At 44.4% G+C, this 19,490-nt stretch overlaps 1 protein-coding gene across 5 annotated transcripts in view; it reads left to right on the forward strand.

The window, feature by feature from the left end:
• PRICKLE2 (prickle planar cell polarity protein 2) overlaps window positions 1-19,490 on the forward strand; it is a 418,427-nt gene that overhangs the window by 278,653 nt on the left and 120,284 nt on the right. Inside the window, exon 1 of one of the 5 annotated variants that reach the window (XM_066244421.1) lies at window positions 176-677. The exons of 3 other annotated variants lie outside the window; for them this stretch is intronic. In XM_066244421.1, coding sequence (XP_066100518.1) covers window positions 616-677 — 62 coding nt within the window. In that variant the 5' untranslated portion in view covers window positions 176-615. Of the gene's footprint in view, window positions 1-175; window positions 678-19,490 lie in introns of those variants that run through there. One more of the 5 variants, XM_066244423.1, reaches the window with a different exon arrangement.

The raw sequence follows: 19,490 nt of genomic DNA on the forward strand, positions 1-19,490 counted from the left end.
CTGGCTTGGGGATTATTGATTTGGGAGGCAAGGCTAATTTACATGTAAATAAATCTCAGCGCTGGGCAGCAGGGACAGGACGTCCAGATGCCTGGACTGACTTGCTGACGTCACAGCTTCATTAGCATGCGGAGGATGCGAGCACTGCAACAGTGACTTCTGCACCACAGGCAGCTCCGCTGCCGACAGTTATTATTATTATTATTATTACTATTATTTTGTCAAGCTGCACATTTCCTGGTTCAGTGTCTTGAGCTCCGCGACCAGCTGACTGTTTTCCTGGTGCTGGCTGAGGATCAGCTGGTAACGCTGAGGCTGGGGTCGGAGACTTACTGCAGACTGACGACAGCGAGGTTCTCAGGAAGGCAGTCGGATCCACAGGAACGGTAGAAGTCACACTTTTCCCCTTGCCTGGTGGCTCTTGGGCAGGATCGGGATCCAGTGGGCTGCTTTCCATGAGTGGATGCTGAGCAGCTCGGGCTTCAGCCTGCTGCTGGCTTCAGGAAGGGTCCAGATTTTGGAGAAGGGTTTCCAGAAGAAGATGCTTTGGCTGCCTGCGGACCTGCTTGTGTTCCTAGGAGCCAGACTCAGGGAGAAAGTGAACTGGGACAATTGATGAGCTCACGGGGTCTGGCAGAAGCTACCGAGCCTGGGCATTTCATCTTCCTTGGAGGTAGGTAAGGAATTTGCTCTCAATCAAAAATTAAACAAAAGTATATTTTATAAGAAGGATGAAAAGGCTAGATCTTGAGGATTTGCACTGGGGAGGCTGCTAGGCCTCCATTATCTTACAGAGATGGCATTTTTAGTGGCCCTGTGGCACGTTTTGCCTTTCCTATGCTTATTAGAAAGCTCAATTGTAAAGTGACACATCACAGCTACAGGGCTAAGTCCTGCTGCTTTAGAAGTAACATCTCTGTAAAAAAAAGTGCTGCTATCTTTTAAAAAATAATAAAAGGGGAGAGGGTTTAAAAACCAAACAGTTGCAAGTGTTTGTGCACAGTAGTCATTTCAGCTCAGGATGTCAGCAACCATGAGAGGATCTGAGGAACGATGACTTCGCTGAGACTTTCAGGTAAAGCAGTGGCACTCGAATTTAGTTTTAATTTTAGCCAGTGCTTTCAAATTAGAAATGGTGACAGAGCTCCAGAATATGACTGTTCAGCCTGGCAGAAACACATGACTCAGTGTGTTCTCCACATTGGGTTTCTTGCAGGAGTGTTGTAGTAAGGTCTCCTCTCTCTTGGTTTCCCGAAAACCAATCATAGCATTACTAATCTGCCATGGAGGTCTTGCAATGAAATACATATATTTAATCCCATTATTGTGTGGTCTTAGAATATGCTGGGGTCCCCTGGGACTTTTATGAAGCATAAATAATCTAGGCTGGGCCAAAGCACAGCAGGCTAAGTGATCTGTACCAACTGCTCTGATGCCATCCACCGGGCTAAGTGTGGCTCTTGTATAACTTAGGCACAAAGATCATTTCCCCAGTGAGAGCATTCTGCTTCTAGTCAGTGCATCCATGAGCACAGTCAGGGGAGGGCTCCAATGTGCCATGAATAGATAGACACAGACTGCCATGTACCAAAGCTGCAGCTTGCAAGAAGACTGCAGTTTGCTTTGCTTGAACATCTTTTCCTGGATAGTGTTTTGACCCACCCCAGTGAGACTTAACTAAATGAAGCAGCCTGGCCTCCTTGCTGGAAGCCGAATTGGCTGCTTCTCATAAGGCTTACTGGCTGCTGACGACTTTCACAGAGGGGTCAAGATGGAGTCACAACTTTGACAGAATTACCCTATTTTGGAAATTTGAATTTCAATGCCTTCTTGAGTACTTGAGAAGGTTTTGCCTTTCTATCAAATGCTCTTTCCCCTTGGTAATTCTTTTTTAATGTGAAAATTAAAACACATTGGTTCAATTGGGCATTATCTGTAAACAGTTGTTGGGCAGCCAGAAATAGTAAAATAGCATAGTTTTAAACAGCAGTGTTGTAACGGTCATGCAGTACAGATGGGAAAACAGAAATATAGGAAGGAGGATGCATTCATGGAAGCCTAAGGAAAGAGAAAGTAAGTTGGAGGTTAGACACAGTAGAATGATGTTTATCAAGGGCTCAGACTGTGGATTCAGAAAGAGCTAAGGACACGGAGATCTTCCCCTGAGAGCAGTAATTCCTGTCTGTAATGGGGAGAGCAACAGAACCTATCGGCAGGGTAAAAGGTATAAGGATTTAATGAGTTGAAGAGTGAAGAGCACCTAGCACCATGCTAGCCAGACAGTAAATGCTCAATAAGTGTTTGCTATTATTGCTGTTGTCATTATTACTTTTTTATCATTGAGTATATACATTGTTGCTAAAAACAAAATAGTCTACTAAAAAGGTGCTATGCTCACTTTCACTTGTCTAAAGAAAGGTCTTGCTAGCGGGAAAGTACCATCTCCAGTCACTGTCATGTCCAAATCCATTCCCACTCAAAGGAACTTTCTACCCTGTTGATTGAGTTGACAGAATAAAGGTATTATTCAGATTTGCTGTATTTTGCAAAACTAAAAGTGACCGGATGGTAAAATGAAAATCATTCAGCTCAGGCACCCTTAAAGGAAGCCTTCCCGTTGGGGCAGCTGACAAGGCATGCGTCGAAAACTGCAGGATACAAATCGGAGTTGAGACATTTCTGGATTTCTGTTTGCGTTTTTCTTTTCTTCCAACTTAGCTTGTCAGAGGCAGTTCTGTTCTTTCTTTACAGTGCACCTTGCATTTTCTTCTCCATCCAGGCAGGACTTGGATATGCGCTTCACCTGCCTGATTGGCTCCTCAGAATTGATGCCACCAAGTGGGTGACTTCTGTTTGTGGTCTCCTGTTTGGGGAAAGAGTAGCCAGCTTCCCTGCTCTCCTGCCCATGACCCAGCCCTCTTCTTGACTCGACTCGTGTCCCCGACCAACACGTCTCGGCCAGATTGGTGCCCTTCCTCCTCTGTCATGAGTATACTTCAGTCATGAAATGTGATGGTTGTTTCTCCCTTTCCTTCCAACACCTTTTGTTTAAACTTGGATGAAATGGAGCTCTGACAAAGGGTCTGCAGGACAAACTAAAAGTGAACTAAAGGAGCCAGAGGAGTCTGGTTTAGAGTTCTTTCTCAGGAAACTCAGAATTGGAACTTAATCACTCCTGGTTGCCACTGGTTTTCAGTAAAGTTGTGTTCTGCATGGAGAATGGTATTTATACCTTGTTAATAACCCATCCCACTTGCCTCCTGGTTGTATGTATGATCTTGAAAGGGTTCTCTAGACCCTCTGATCTTTGGTTTCTTCATGTAAAAATTGGAAATAAATTCCCCAGGACTCATGGATTGCTGAGACAATGGCTGCAATACCCATGCCCAGTTCCTGGTGCCTACTGACTAGGTGTTGAGTTTTATTTCCTTCCAGGGCCTAGGACTTTCATATTTCCATTTCATCCCCACCTGTGCCCACCAGCGGCTAGTTGTCATAATGCTCATTTTACAGAGGAAACTGAAGGCCAAAGATATAAACATAACTCCCCTGAATGACACAGCAGGTGACAGGTCCCATCAATGGCAAAGGCTGATTTGGAGGAGGGTTCCAAACCCCCTCTGTCCTTCCTGCCTTGAATTTGCAGAAGCTCTTTTCTTCAGAAGCCCCAAGCCATGGTCTGCACTCTTCTCTGTTGTTTTTCAAGCGTTCAGGAGTCAAAAAGCTCTGTAGCCTGAGACAGGAATTCTGAGTGGCATTTGGGTGCCTGAAGACCCAGTAAAACCTTTCTTTGTTCTCTCCTTCCTGTTTATAATCAGTAGCTAGTGGTGGTTGTGAATGGTCACAGACAAGGAGCTGAGGTACAAGGCATTAACATTCGTTAACTCATTGATACTCTTGTCCTAACCTGTGAAGATTGTTAATGAAATGTTCTTGTTTTTGTTGTACCTTGTTGGTGTGTGTGTGTGTAAATGAGAGCAAAGGAGACAATGTTGGAATAAGAGCATGCCGAGTTTCAGGTATCATAAGTCTCCCAAACCTCCACTGGGGACCTGGCCCATCTAGTTTGGAGACTCGGTTGTTTTTTTCCTTGGCCTGTTGTTTGAGCATTTCTTTGTTTGGAGTCTAAATCCCAGAGGCTTGCTTATTCTGTTATTTCCTTAGGGACAGGCAGAGGGAGAAAAGAAGCAAGGAGAGAGAGAGGCTGGGTGGAGGAAGAGGGAAGTGGGAAGTTGGAGTGGGTGAGCAGCTGGGAAAATATCAGCCATCTCCTACTCACCGGGAAGAGCAAAGTTGAAGGTTCCCTTTGGGTTAAGTCACAACTCAGGAGATGGGAGCCTCTGTGCTCCCTCAGCTAGAAATTCCTGTCTTCTCCCCATCTGCCCTATAGAACTCATAAAGTAGCCATTTCAGATCTTAAAAACCCTATTTGTGGCTAAACACAGAGTATGTTTTCCACTAGAGTACCATGGACCATTTTAAAAAGTGAATTCATTAAAAAGAGCACATTTTCTAGTACAATATGAGCCTGCTTTTCCTGAGTGGGTGTAGAGGGTAAACCTCCAGAACACATTTGGCTTTAAAGTCTATAACATCAAATTGGCTGAGTGGAAGACTTCATTTTTCTGAGAGGGGATGCAGAAGAGGAGCAGCAACACCCCAGGGGCATCGGGAGGGCCTGGCTGGCCTCCGCTGAGAACCTGTTCCCAGAATCAGGCTCCCTCAGGATAGCAGAGTGAACCTGCATGAGGAAGAAGGACTAATGTGGTTTCTGATGTCCTCTTTTTTCCTGTCCTGGCATCTGAGCTGCTGGACGTAAACCCTCCTGGGGCGCGGGAGGAATCACAGACACCAGTCCCTCCTGGGGAATGTGGGATAAAGATGGAGTCAGGTCCAGTGCTCCTCCTGTCTGACCAGTGACTGACTTGAGCTGCCTCTTTGCCTCTGGCACTGGGAGGGCCTTGGCCCCAGGTCCCCCACCCCTCCTTGGCTCCTTAAAATCAAACTTGCAAGTATTATCCAGCCCTGTCTGGGTTAAAAGCCGTTGGGACAGGAATTCTTGCCTTTCGTTTCAGTTGGGCAGGATACCTTTCTTCCAGCTCTTTTCTTGGCATCTATTCATCAGTTGTGAGTCCTCAGAGATGCTTTTTCATAGACATTCTGGGACTCAGCTGAAAAACAGCTATACTTCTGTGGTCACTGGGTCACATATGTTTTCAGCATAGCTGTTAATGTATATATATGTGTGTGTGTGTGTGTGTGTGTGTGTGTGTATATATATATATATATTTATTTTGGGTTCCTGTGTGTCTGTACATAGTCTTATGGGTTAGTGCTTATGTAAATATATAGAATAAAACAGTAACTATGTATTATATATTGAGCACCTACACTGTGCTAGCTGACATAGAGGAACCAAAACTCCTAGAAGTTAAGTAATTTGGCCAAGATTACACAGACAGTAAAGAAAGAGTAAAGTTGGGATTTGAATCTGGGACCACCATAGTCCAAAGCCTGAATGATGTCCACCATTCTAGACCTCCTTATATATTTCACTATAATATCCTCTGTGAATGTTTTTCCTTTGCCTTCTATTGATCCTTCATTTGAGAGATACCTCATTATTCAACTGCTGTATTAAATCCTTTTGGTTGATCTTTTGGTAAAATTGGCAACATCCAAGAGGTATTTCAGGCATTAAACAGAACATACGGCTTCCTCACCCACAGCTTTGAGTGTGGCTCTTAGAATGAAAGGGTGAGGTTGGTTGGAAAGTCAGCAAGACACACCTAGATGAGCATGAAAAGCCACAGACCAACAAAAGCAGCCCTTTGTTGGACAAGAGGGTGCATGGGACATTCTGCTGGACCAAACTTGTGGCCTGGGCCAACCAGCTGGAGTCTAGAGAGTGGGCCAAGTTTGTTGGCTTTTAATTCCAAGTTCCAGGCACATGAGGTTCTAACTGGGATTATTGTTTCCCCTCTCTGAGCCCCAGTTCTTTCTTCCCTAAAATAAAGGTCCTGAATCAAATGAAGTGTAAGTTCTCATCTGCCACTGATCTTTATAAGTGTGAACTTTAAGAATGAAATCAGCCCTGTCGGTGAAGGTGTGTGATTTGCACAGTGGACTACTAAAAAGTCAGGGTTCATATCAGGACCTGACCTCTCTGTGTTGAATATGTTTTGGAATATGGGAAGCAGTAGCCCTCCAGAGAATGACTTGGAGCTTCCTGGAGAAACATTGACCTTTAGATGTTTCAGAGGACTGAGAAGGGGGTGGATGGTCCTTCAGTGTGTTGGTGCTGCTCATTCATGTCAGAAGCCCTCTGGGGCTGTGTTATGTATGCATGCATTCTGCAGAGTGCTGGAGACTCGGGCTTCTCCAATCGTACATGCACATACCTGGGGAAGTTGCTGAAATGCAGATACTGCATTTTTGACAAGGTCCTTGGTGATACTGATGATGCCCCCGCTCAGCCACCTTTAAAAGAGGAATAAAGTATTCCATAGGAAAGAAATTTGGAATCAATTTAGAAGGGTAGGTTCTAGTCCTACTATTAACATTTGTTATTTGAGCAAACCTCAGTGATACCACTTAGTTGCTCTATGATTCAGTTTCTTCTTCTGAAAAGTAATACAAATAATAACTAACATTTAATGACTGCTTACTATGTGACAGCCAGAGTACTCACTATTTTATGTGCTATATTTTATTTACTCCTCATGATAACCTTAAGAGGCAGGTTATGTAATCATTTGCATTCATCAGAAACTAAGCAAAGAGTGGTTAATTAACAGCTAGAAAGTGATCAAGCTGGATTCATCCCCTGTAGCTCTCGAGTCCTCACAACTTACAGAGACAGTTGATGAATGGCTCTTGGAGTGGGGGGGGGGAGCGTGTATTACACAAACATCATAAATCTATTTTCTTTATATATCCCCTTATAAATATTTAGGGCACCTGACAGTATAAGAAATAACTGTTTGCCAAATGAGGTTGTATTGTTTTTCATTGAAAATGTTGTTTTGGTTTATATAAATTAAAATCAAAGGCATTGTGAAGTTTTGAAGGACACAAGGATTCACTCTATTGTCTTGGATAGTTCAGCTAGGGGAAAACATTAGCTAAGGAATGTTTAGAAGAATGGGAAATTATGGTTAACTGAGTTTCTGGTTACTTAGAATTAAATCCCATTAATTTTTAGTCTTTTTTTATAAATTTGGACAGTATATCTGATTGCTTTTCTGCCTTAGTAGAAAGAGCAAGGTTACCCATCTGAGAATATCTTGTGGTCCAGGATATGGCAGCTAATTAAATAATTACCCTCAGCCTAAATCCCCGGTGAACTTGCCTTGTAAGTGGAAGTTATGAGCTATTGATCATAAGCATCCTGTGGGTTTGATATCTGTCACCTGACTGTACGGCAGGCTGGGACCTGGCAGGATAAACAGATGTCTGCTTTCTTCTCTTACCCCGCCTTGTTATTCCCCCAGAAACTTCTGTATAAAAGGTAGGGAATATCTTCTTCACTGGAGAAAATTATTCTTATTTGAATGTATACCCATGTTTGAACTCCATTCTTAAAAATATCCTGACCATAGTGTTAGGATGGCAAAACTCTGGCGCCTGCATCGCCAGGTCCTTGTCCAGTGCAGACCTCACTAATGACCACCACATTCTTTCCATGAAGACCCAACGCAACCTCAGAATCCGTCACGTACAACACTCCAGGCGCCTCTACTGTCAGCTGTAGCTGGCCGAGGGGTTTAACCTACATGTGTGCACTAACTACCCTTGCAAACTCCCTAGTAGTTGGTTCTCTTTTCAGTTTAGTAAATGTTTATTAAACACCTACAAATTGTTTAGGCATGCTGAAAAGAAATTCTATTTTCCACCTACTCCACATTTTATCCTTCCTCCTCAAAGTGGATGACCTGCAGACTTATTGAAGGTTTTAGTTGAATTTTTGGTTAATTAAGATTGTAATAGATTTTTTCCTTTTTCGGGATATACATTCTATTGTTCTGATGAGTATGGTTACTATTCTTAAGGATCCTGTCACTTTTCATTACCAGTGATTATCTAGCTTTCCTGCTATGATGTTCCCAGAGGAATAATTCCTTTACAACAGTGGTTCTCAACCTGTGGGTCGTGACCCCGGTGGGGTCGCCTAAAGCCATCGGAAAATACATAATGCATATCAGGTACTTACATTCCAAATCATAACTGTAGCAAAATTACAGTTATGAAGTAGCCATAAAAATTATTTTTTGGTTTGGGGTCACCGCAACATGAGGAACTGTATTGCGGGGTCACGGCATTAGAAAGGTTGAGAACCACTCACTGCTCTACAACCAACTGTTTTCTGTGGGCATCGTCTGGGCAATCCAGCCCTTCATTGGCTGGGTGGCCAGTGCAGATGGGGTGGCTGCTCTTGGCTCAGCAACTGTGTAGCTCTCTCCTGACAGTTTATCCATTAAGATTCAGGAATGCATTTAAATTACTGCTCAAGTCTACCACTTGCATTTGAGTTTATATGCTCAGAAATCATTGGAAAAGCCTGTCAAGACTAGAAGCTTGCCACAGGTTGGAATACTGTCCATCCCACCCTCACTTCACTCCCCTCCCCTCCCCTACCATGTTTCCTGTGCAGGTTGGGCCACTTTGAAACACCTGCCTTGTTAGGAAGCAGGGTAGAAATGCAAAGCAAAGAATTCGCATGTCCCTCTCTCAAGAAGAGCTTGGGATCTAGCTAAAATGTCTTCTAAAAGGTGACTAGGTGGAAAGCATGCTAATCACTGGGCTTGGTTTGGTCAGACGAGCTTGAACTTGCCTTTCACACTCTCAGTTTGGCTACTTAAACACAATGTGTTTTGCCCTTGCTATGCTTAAAAATTGTTTTAAATCCTGTACCACTGAATTTCTAAAATTTAGCATCCTAAATGGTAACTATGATATCATGTGCTATTTTGAATCCTTTTTTTTTCTAAAGTGAGAAGCCGGGGAGTGGGGTGGGGGGCACAGACAGACAGACAGACTCCTGCATGCTCCCCACCGGGATCCACCTGGCATGCCCACCAGGGGGCAATGCTCTGCCCATCTGGGGCGTTGCTCTGCTGCACTCAGAGCCATTCTAGTGCCTGAGGCAGAGACCATGGAGCCATCTGCAGCGCCCAGGTCAACTTTGCTTCAATGGAGCTTTGGCTGTGGGAGGGGAAGAGACAGAGAGGAAGGAGAGGGGGAAGGGTGGAGAAGCAGATAGGTCCTTCTCCTGTGTGCCCTGGCCAGGAATTGAACTCGGGACTTCCACACGCAGGGCTGATGCTCTCTACTGAGCCAACCGGCCAGGGCCACTATTTTGAATTCTTAAAAGGACATTGCAGAGAGTGAGAAATAGAACATCTGAAAGATACAAGACACTGACTCTGGCCCTATGGGGAATATTAGAGAAGATCTGTGACACTGAACCAATTCTCTGAACCACGTGTTTGTCACTTGAAATCCATGGGCATCGAAGGACCAGAGAAGACTGACAAAATTTTTGTAATTACATACAAGATTTTCTGTGATTGTGTGTATGTTTATTTTTTAAGGGTGAGAGTCCCAGCTTTCATCAGATTTTAAAGACATACAGTCACTCAAAAGGTTAAGAACTGCTAGAATGGCCAGAGATTGTTATAAATGCATCCAGGAAAATTTCCATAGGTTAACAGGTCTAGAAGATACTGTGCTCTGTGGAAATGCACCTTTTTTCATGGCTGCCCCGAGCTAATGCTGTGCTCTGTGGAGCAGGAGGGAGAGTTCCCTGGTTTTCTTCCACTTCACAGATGAGCAAATTGAGGTCTGTGGTCTCAGATACCAAAGCCACAGATATATTTATTTCTTCTGTGTTTGAGATACTTTTTATTATTCATTTAACAATGTTTTGAACTTTTCCTTTGGGTTAGGTCAGAGGTTTTCAGTCTTTCTGTATTCAAAGCATTCTTTCAAATATTGAACATTTACAATACACGTACCAATTACGTTTCAGTACAGTATGGCACGATTCTCGGTCATCCTTGACAGGGCTCACACACCATCTCTGCCATAAGCTTCCTTTTTCACATACTTTCATTTAACCCAGGAAAAAAAGGTAGTCTTTCTTTGGTGTAGTTTTGATGATATACTACTGATCATATAGTTGACTCACACCCTACATTTTTGACATTGTTGTAACTAAATATGTTTTTAATTATTGCAGAAAATAAATACTAAAAAATTTTACACATTGATGATATCTTGTTTGCATGGTCATGAAAGGTCCGTAGCCTGCAGGTTCAGACATTCCAAGCTAGATTCTGGGTTTAGGTATTTGAGATTCAAAAAAATTTTAAACTACCAATTAAATGCTCATTGTCCTAGGTACAAAGTAAGCTCCTTGGCCTTACGGAAGTCATTTTATAGCAGGAAAAACATAATAGACACATCGACAAGTAAGACAGTTTTTGATACTGGACAATGTTAAGAAAGAATTTTAGTATAATAAAATAGATAGTGAATGAGAAGGGAAGTGGGCTATATTTTATAGGGTCTTTGTTGGAGGTACCTTTGAGGAATGACATCAATAATGACAAGTAGGACAATCTCAAAGAGCTAAGGGGAGATGTTCCAGGCAGAGGAATAGCCACTGCAGAGAACCTAACCGAGGGCTGGCCTTGGTGAGTCTACGCACAGGTGGAAGGTGAGCGAGATTGAAGCGTGGTGGACGAGATGGGCGGTGGAACTAGATGAAGCTGGAGACAGAGGGGCCGGGTTAGACGTCAGCTCTCGCAGAGCGAGGGCAGAGCATGGACTTCAAGCTGTTTGCAGAGGCATGCCAATGGCACATTTGAAGCTGGATTGTTGAGTATTATCACAGTTGTTTTAAAAACAAACAGCTGGTGGGAGGTACATTCTGGAAGAGCAGGGTTGAAAACAGGGAAGTAAAAGTAGCTGTTGCTCTAGCCCAGGCAGGAGGTATTTGGATTAGGCGAGTAAAGATATGGACATGATGAGATGAGGAGATGAATAAATGGCTGAGACTTACCTCATGTGCAAGGAAGTCCTGAGTCTGGGCGGGTGGTGTTTACTGTGTTGCTACATCCAGCAGGCTCAGGGCAGCAGAGTACACATGGGGACATAGATCCTTTAACCCTCACCTTGTTAAGTCTGAATATAACAAAGTTGACATAATTACCTTCCTCCTGTAGACCGTGTAAATTCAGTACATCAGGGGCTGCTTTCCAGCAAGTCGTGAAACCAGGAAATGTTATCTTCTTCCTATGCACTCCTCTCTGTCCTCTCACTGATGCAGAATGAGGAAGCTAGTACACTCCCGACAAAACTACAGAACCTTCCCGTAGGTCCAGCTAGAGGGCAGGAAGTCAGCGTCTTGCCTCCTTTGCCTGTCCCTGCTAGGAGAAACCCTGAGAAACTTGTTTAGTTTTTTCCCTTGGACTTGACTGAAGCAGGTCTCTCCTGAAAATAGCGCCTTTCCCTGTTGTGTCCAACTCGGTCTGAATTGTGAGCCTTTACTTCGGGCATCAATTTTTGATAAGCACCCAATTTCTTGATGCTGTTATTTCCCAAGTCCACTGGGGTCATTGTGAGCCTTTGGCCTCATTCACTGAGGAACATGGACTTCTGGGATGATTTTCCTAGAGCCTTTCAGCACACAGGGTAAAGGGCCCTGTCAAGTTTTGAAGGGTGTGACCATTGCCAGAATCCCCACAAGCCAAGCCCTGAGGGTCCTCTTGCCAGCTGGCCCCCATCCACCCAGAAATGGCTGGATTTCAGCGGTGCTCTGTGCATGGAGCTGGCTGGGTTCCCCGGGATGAAAGGCGGCCTAATATAAACTGAAAATGTTATTAATAAGCAGCCACTTAAGAATTTCCTATGACTTGCCAGTGATTTGGGGGCCTCTATGTGAAAAAGGAGAAAAGCACAACTTGTTTTACATGGATTACGGGACGGCGCAGTCGGTCTGATGGGGCCTCAGGAAGGCATTTAGTTGTTCCTTGAAGAGCTCTGGGGTCCAGCAGATTTGGGTTTGCCTTTTCATTTGTATCATCTCCTGGCTGTGAGAGCCTGTGTCGGTTCCAGAACTCTGAGACTTGCTTTTCCCATCTGTAAAATGAGGACAATAACAGTTTCCATCTCAAACTGGGCTTTGAGGATTAACACATGCAAAGTGCTTAGCACAGAGGCCCACATCTGCTTGGAAAATGTTTTCTTCAGAAGAAGAGTTGGGAAAATTATACCCTAGAAATGGAACCAAACTGCCGTTACTTTCCCGTCTTGGGGGACACAAGGCAGAGTTGACATTGTCGACATTCCAACCACTTAGCAGTGTATCCACAGCATGTGCCTCTCCAGGCCTCCCCACCTCAGCCCGAAGCGCCAGTACTCACCCTTGCTCTGAATTTGGCAATTCAGAGTTGCGTGAATTAAAAAATGCATAGTGAGCTCTAAAGTGCTTGATTAGTCACAGAGATCATTAATTTCATCTCCAACCTGTCTGCCTTATTGTATCTTAGTTAAAAAAGAAAAAGGTTTCTTGTGTGACCTTGAAATGTTAAAAGCATGGTAAAGGTTTGGTAAGCTTTTGGAAAGGAGAATAAACAAGTTACCGTGCTCAGTCTAACACATCTTGGTGTTTCATAAAGACACAAAATTGGCTTGCTCACCACCTGTTTTCTGTTGATCTGTTTCCAGTCTAGGTAGAATATGTTGCTAGGGCCTAAATGGACTTCTGGAAAGCAAGGACCATGATGATTTTTTTTACTAAGTGAGAGGCAGGGAGGCAGAGACAGACTCCCACATGCACCCCGACCAGGATCCACCAAGCAAGCCCCTACCAGGCGATGCTCTGCCCATCTGGCCTGCTGCTCCGTTGCTTGGCAACCGAGCTATTTTAGCACCTGAGGCAAGGCCATGGAGCCATCCTTAGTGCCTAGCACCAACTTTACTTGAACCAATCAAGCCATGGCTGCAGGAGGGGAAGAGAGAGAGAAAGATGGGGGGAGAGGGGTGGAGAAGCAGATAGTGGCTTTTCCTGTGTGCCCTGACTGGGAATCAAATCCAGGACTTCCACACACCGGGCTGACACTCTACCACTGAGCCAACAGGCCAGGGCCTGATAATTTTTATTTACTTGTTTGTTTGACTTTATATCCCTTTATATCCCTGCACATGGCCTGGGGCCCAGCACATATAGTCAGGTTTCACTATTCCAAGCATGCTGTATGTATTATTGAATTCTAATAGCAACTCAATGCAGTGGCAGAGTTAGGATTCAAACCCGAGTCACAGTGGCTCCAGGATCCAAGGTTTTAATCCAGTGCAATCCTGTAGGTACTGCCTTCAGATACCTGGGGGGAGGGTAGTTAATGTCTCAGATCTTGTCTACATGAGGTCAGCCAGTTTCTGCCACAAGGCAGGTAGGGACTGAACAAGTACTTCAGCAGATGGCATAGAAGAGAAGGAGAAAAAGTCAAACAGATATTCTGTGGTGTCTTTCAGTTCTTGCCTTGAATTTTGGAGGTGGAATGTGAGAATTGTTTGCAGTCATTTCCTCAGAAGGACTCTCTGCAAAGGAGAAACTATAGGAACTTGCTGTGCTAAGTGTCCAAAGAGGCAAAAACCAACATACCATAAAATTGCAGTTTGTAGACAAAGTGAAGTGGAGGATGCTGTCTACAAGGAATAACCTCATTCATCCACCTCAGTTTATTCTCCGTAGGGCAGTGAGTCTAACCAGCAGCTAAGGAAGTTGGCACTTTTCTAGAGACACGCAGCCTCTGGTGAAACACAGTGAGGCAGGTAGTGGTGTTGCCATGGAGACAGTCAGTGGCCACTCTTCTTTGCAGGCTCTCTCTGTCTGTTTATCACCATGCTGAATTAGCTAGCTGGTGTTTGTTGGGCAGATTCCTCACTGGCTGTGAGCATGTTTATAATAAAATCAGGGTTTCTTCCCATGGATTGCATTGTGTCATTCTCCAGCTGCCATCTTGTCACCATCTAAGATTCCTCTCCAAATCTTGATGACACCTTGTTTTCTGCCACCTCCACCCCGTTGTTTACCTGTTGGGAATACCCCTTCCTTCTCTGCTTGCCTAGCAACCTACTACTCAGCATCCTTCAGGTGCTGCTTCCCCCTGACTTTCATTAATAGGAGCTCTCTGGAGCACAGTGCCAGGCAAAGTCCAAGTACTTTTCACTTATGATTGTTTTAAGAATTAGTTTGAAAAATCACAATGCTTAATAGAACTTATAAGAATAATATAATGACCTTCTATACACCCTTTTAGATTTCTCCATTGTTAACATTTGCCACCTTTCTCTCTCCTTCTCCCTTTCCTTTCCTCTCTCTTTTTTCCTCTCCTTTTCCCTCTCTCTCTTTGTTCCCCTGTCTCTCTCTCCCCTCTCCCTACCATATATTTACACACTATTGTTATGGCTGAACCATCTGAGAATAGATTGCAAACATCATCCTTCACCTGTATGTATTTCAGCATATGTCTCCTCAAAACAAGGACATTCTCTTAAACATCCCCACAAATGCTCTTCACTTTGTGAGTTATAGTTTAGCTCTTTGTGTCTCTATCTTTGTCTCCCAGTGAGACAGGGACTGCTACTGTTTTTTGTTTGTTTTAATTCCTTGCAATACCAGAATGCATGGTACATAGTAGATGTTCAGTGAATTATCTTTATTAAGTGAAGTTTCCTGCAGCAGATATTTTTGGCATTCTCTTCTTCCCCCTTGGCGCTCACCATTCCAGTGTTCTCTGATCCGTGGTTCCTACTACAGTTTTTTGCTTAAGCTTTCCTGTCTTGCATTGGGGTAGGCCAGAGTGCCTCAGGAGCGGTCCCTGCCCCGTGACTGTTGGTTGGAAATTGGTGGGTAAGTCCCCCTGCGTCCTTGACTCTCCAGTGGAACACCTTTGAGGCCTGTTTCATGCCCTCTGTGCCTCCTCAATGGAAATGAGCTGCAGCTGCCCAAGGCTCCAGCCTGCTCATAACCTCATAAGTAAATGCTGGCCTCCTTCCTGTCCCTGCTTCTTTTCACGATTCTCTATCAGGACTTTTTGGGATTACCTCCTAAACTTCTTTATGCTCACATACCATATTTCCCCATGTATAAGATGCACATTTTTCAAAAAATTTGGGTTCTAAAAACTGGGTACATCTTATACAGTGGTTGTAGATTTTTTAACTTGCATTTCCCACTTGAGAAGTTGTATGAATTTTATAATAAATAAAACTTGAGTTCAATAACTTTAATATCTTTTTTCAAAATTCTGGCCCCCAAATTAAGGTGCATCTTATACATGGGGAAATACGGTACCTTTCAAGGCTCTGATTCTGGGAAAACCAGTCTCAGACATTGTCCCTCAATTGCTGAGACATCATACCTGTCAACAGAGTAGGGTAAGACATGTCCAAAATATGAAAAGTTACCCTGGAGGCTTATTTTTAGAAAAGAATGTGTTTCCCAGCGTTATAGAGAGCAGGAAAGCAAATCCTGTAGGGAGGGAGGGAAGGCCTTGGGGGGAGGGGGCAAGGGCGATGTCGAGGGGAACACAGGGGTAGGGGGATGTATTCGGTGGGACACTAGAATCTATGTAAACACAATAAATTAAAATCAATAAAAATTAAAAAAATAAAAGAATGTGTTTCCACTGCTTAACAATTACAAGATAATTAATCTAAAGTGGGACACTGTAGTTCTCCATTGAAGTATGAATTGACATAGGAATTAAGAGAGGAAACAACTGCCACCGACGACGATCCTACACCAGCCTTGGCAGCGAGGAGCAGAGACTCTCGGTGCAGATGGCCGGAGCCGCTGGAGCCTGGGCGCGGGCACGGGCTTGGCCTGGGCTTGGCGCTGCGGTCTGGCTCCTAGCACACACCAACCTCGTTCCCAGCTGGCCCCGTCATGGTCTCAGCCCTTTAACTTTGTGTTTATTAGGAAACCATCTTTTTTTCTCACTGAGATAGAAACCTTGCTTCTAGACGCAGCAAGTGTCAAGGTTCATGCCCGGGTCACTCATTCAGACTGTTTGCCAGAAAGGGAGAAGGACAAAATACTGTGGCTGGGAGGGGAGTTAGGGGCCAACGAGGTTGCTGATAACAGGAGGTGCTGATGTCTGGGTGTCAAGACAGAAGGGTATAGGAATTCCACGAAGAAAGGAATTCGAGAGAATGAAAGAAGCTTTCTATACCCACTAATATGGCATTGTCCCTCAATTTTCCGTATGTGCTTGAGCTCTGGGACAGGCAGTGGCTCAGCCAATTTGGTCACTGTCATCCATTCAGACCAAGATGGGAGAGGGAAGGACACACACCCCCTCCTCAGAATGAGTCATGCCACACTCTTCCCCACCTGGGCGCTGTCCCTGTGCCCTGGTTGTCCTCAGAGCTGCCTCACACTCTGTCCTTTAGTCCCAACCCAAACGTCACTTGCAAAGGGAGGCCACTCCTGGTCCACCTGCATTCCCTTTCTCTCTCATCCCCCTGTTATTTTCATCATGACACTTACCACAATTGCTCAGTGGCAAGTGTCTGTTTACCTGACTGTTGTCTGTCTCCTTTACTTGACTCTAAGCTCCTTGGGGTTAGAGATATGTCTGTCTTAATCACTGTTATATGCCCAGGATGTTAGTACTGTGCCTGGCACACAGTAGGTGCTCAACCACTGTCATTTGCTTGGATGGTTGGTTGGTAGGTTGACTGTATCAGTGGATATGGATGGAGGGAGGGAGGGGTGGAAAGATGCACCGAAGAATAGAAGGAAAGAAGATTTGGCCACTGTCCTTGAAACAAGATGGTAGAAAGGGCACTGGTTTTGGAATCAGAGGACGTAGGTTCTAATTTGTGTGACTTCAGTCAGGTGGCTTCCGAGTTCATTGCCGAAATATTTTTATCTGTGAAATGGATAAAAATGCCAATTTTTTTTAGGACTAGTAAAAGTGAACAAATGAGATAAACTATGTAAAAATAATATGAATATTATAAATCATCCATAAATGTAAGAGATTATGTTAACAGTAGAAATAGAGTCACTGTGGTCAGCCTTACCTGCCGTCCTCCAGTACCAAAGTGCGTGTTGGGCCGAGAGGCAGAAGCCAGGGTTGTGGAGGTCAGATCTGTTGTTTGGGGCCCTTGAACCTTTGGGAAGAGACTTTCCCCTCTTAAAGCATCATTTCATTTCAGGCCGGCTCCTACACTTACCTCTGCCATTCTGATTCTCCACTTGGGTTTGGGAGAGGATGGAAGGTAGAGCTGAAGCCCTGTGCTTTGGACGTATAATCCTGTAACCCAGGCAGTTTTGTAGAAGAACCCGATTGTGTCCTTTGTGTTAGCTGAGCTTTGACAACTCGGCCTTATTCCCGGCAGGGTGGGCTTTATCTCAGCAATGTCGCTGGGCAGGCAGGCCCTGCTGCCAGGTCTTACTGGCTCAGTTAAGCACAGCGGGGTTGTGCCTTTTTTGTTAAGTCTAACTACTGTCTCTATTCACTAACTTCTGGGCAGCCTGCAACCCAGTAAAATCTCTCTCCCCCCGAAGCACTTATTTACCTCCTAAAGCCGGGGAAAGGTGTTCCCCAAAGGCAGTAAACTCAGAATCCTTTTTGGCTTATTTTAGGCTGGTGCTTTGCATGGCATATGAAAAGATGAGGCTTTCATTAGAAACCCAAAGAAATTGGGCAGCAGAGCTGACTGAGAAAGCCAGACTCCTGCCCAGCTGCTCCTGAGCCTGTCCTGCCAGGACAGAGCCTTCAGGTAGCTTGAGGTGACATAAGTTATTGCAGCAGTGAGAGTATGTGACTGATAGATAGAGACACAGTTCAGAGCCAAGGCTTGGTGGGTTTAAATTATCCATGCCCCATCCCTTTCGTCTTGCACACAAAATTGAAAGTCGATAAATGTTGAAATCTGGTTTTCAGATGTTTTTTATCTGAGGGACCTAATTTAACTCTGTGATACTCCAAGAGTGCTGAGCCACTCTTGAAGCATATTGCATATATATGCAATCCCCACGTTGCTGGCATCTTCGAGACTACGTAATAAATTCTCTGATCCTGCTACAGGGCACCAGATCAGAACAAACCCACTGATCAGGGTTGAATAACACACATCTGTTTGCTGAGGGTATTGTGTGTGCACGTGTGGGGGGAACTCCTCATGTCTTGTCGCTCCAGGCCAGAGTCTCGTCTCTTGGTCCTCACTAATGGGAAGCACATAGAGTGAAATCTGGTCTCCAGTTTCTTAACATGAGGGAGACAGAGGACCAGCAACTGTTTCTGTTTAGCAGTGTTTATCTCTGGGACTGTGAGTGTTTTTGAAATATTGTCCTTCATCTGACTTATCTGTAATTCCTGATCCTTTTCTACATCGTGTTGCTTTTTTTTTTTAAGATAAGGAAGCAATAACTTGAAATTATAATAAATATTATAATATTTATAATTATAATATAAATATGATAAATAAATAATATATAATCAATAAATATAATAAATATTAAGAATAAAAGGAGTTATTTTTTGCCTGTAGTGAGCTAGAGTCATAGAAGAATTTAAACTCCTAGGACACATCTATTATTTAGCAAGATGCTATGGAGGCCCTTTGGGTTATTTTTGTGCTTTGTCTTTAATAAAAATGTATTATCCCACACCTGATCTTGACTGCCTGAGGCCTTGCCACGTTAAGTCCGGCATTGTGCATTCATCATCAATCACTTGGTTTGCGGTGGGGCTGAGCCACTCTTGAAGCAGTCTGCCCCTTGACCGTGAGCATAAAAGTGGCCTGAATCTGATCTGGCCATGGTCTTGGGACAGAGAAGCCCATACCACCAAGGAAGTGTAGGCAGGAGGACAGATGGCAAGGCTGGCAATGGGAGACACCATTCTGGTGTCTGGTGCAGTCCTGCCTTGCGCCAGCACCTTTTTACATCATGCCTCAGTGGGTGCCAGCTGAATGACAGGCGGGCCTAGTGATGTAAGAGTTTAAGACATAAAATAGTGGTTGGGATAGATCCCCAAAATGTTTTTTTTTAAATGTGCATTGCCCAGAGTTGCTGAGACCACCAGTTCTGTTAGCAGAACGCACGCCAGTTTTCTGACTGTACTCTGCCTCAGGTGCTACCTCCTACTTAGGAGGCTAGCTGCGGAAGAGTGCCCTCCAAGGGTGCGTCAGAGTCACCTGAGATGCTGGTGGACACGCCTTCCCTGGGCCCTGTGTCAGCCCTAGCCAATCAGTCACTTGGGTACATCACCACTCCTGAAGAATCTCCCTGGCATGTCCTGAAAACCAGATATGCAATTTCCCATGACTAGAATCACTATTTATGTGCAGAGTTTCAGAATTAGATGTTGTCTTTAAAAAGCCATCAACTGTCATCCCCCCACTCTTTCTCTCTCTCTCTCTCCCTGTTGGTCTTTCCATCATCCATCAAATTATTGAGCACCTAC

Source organism: Saccopteryx bilineata, chromosome 10 (genome assembly GCF_036850765.1).
Source record: "Saccopteryx bilineata isolate mSacBil1 chromosome 10, mSacBil1_pri_phased_curated, whole genome shotgun sequence".
Taxonomy (NCBI): Eukaryota; Metazoa; Chordata; class Mammalia; order Chiroptera; family Emballonuridae; genus Saccopteryx; species Saccopteryx bilineata.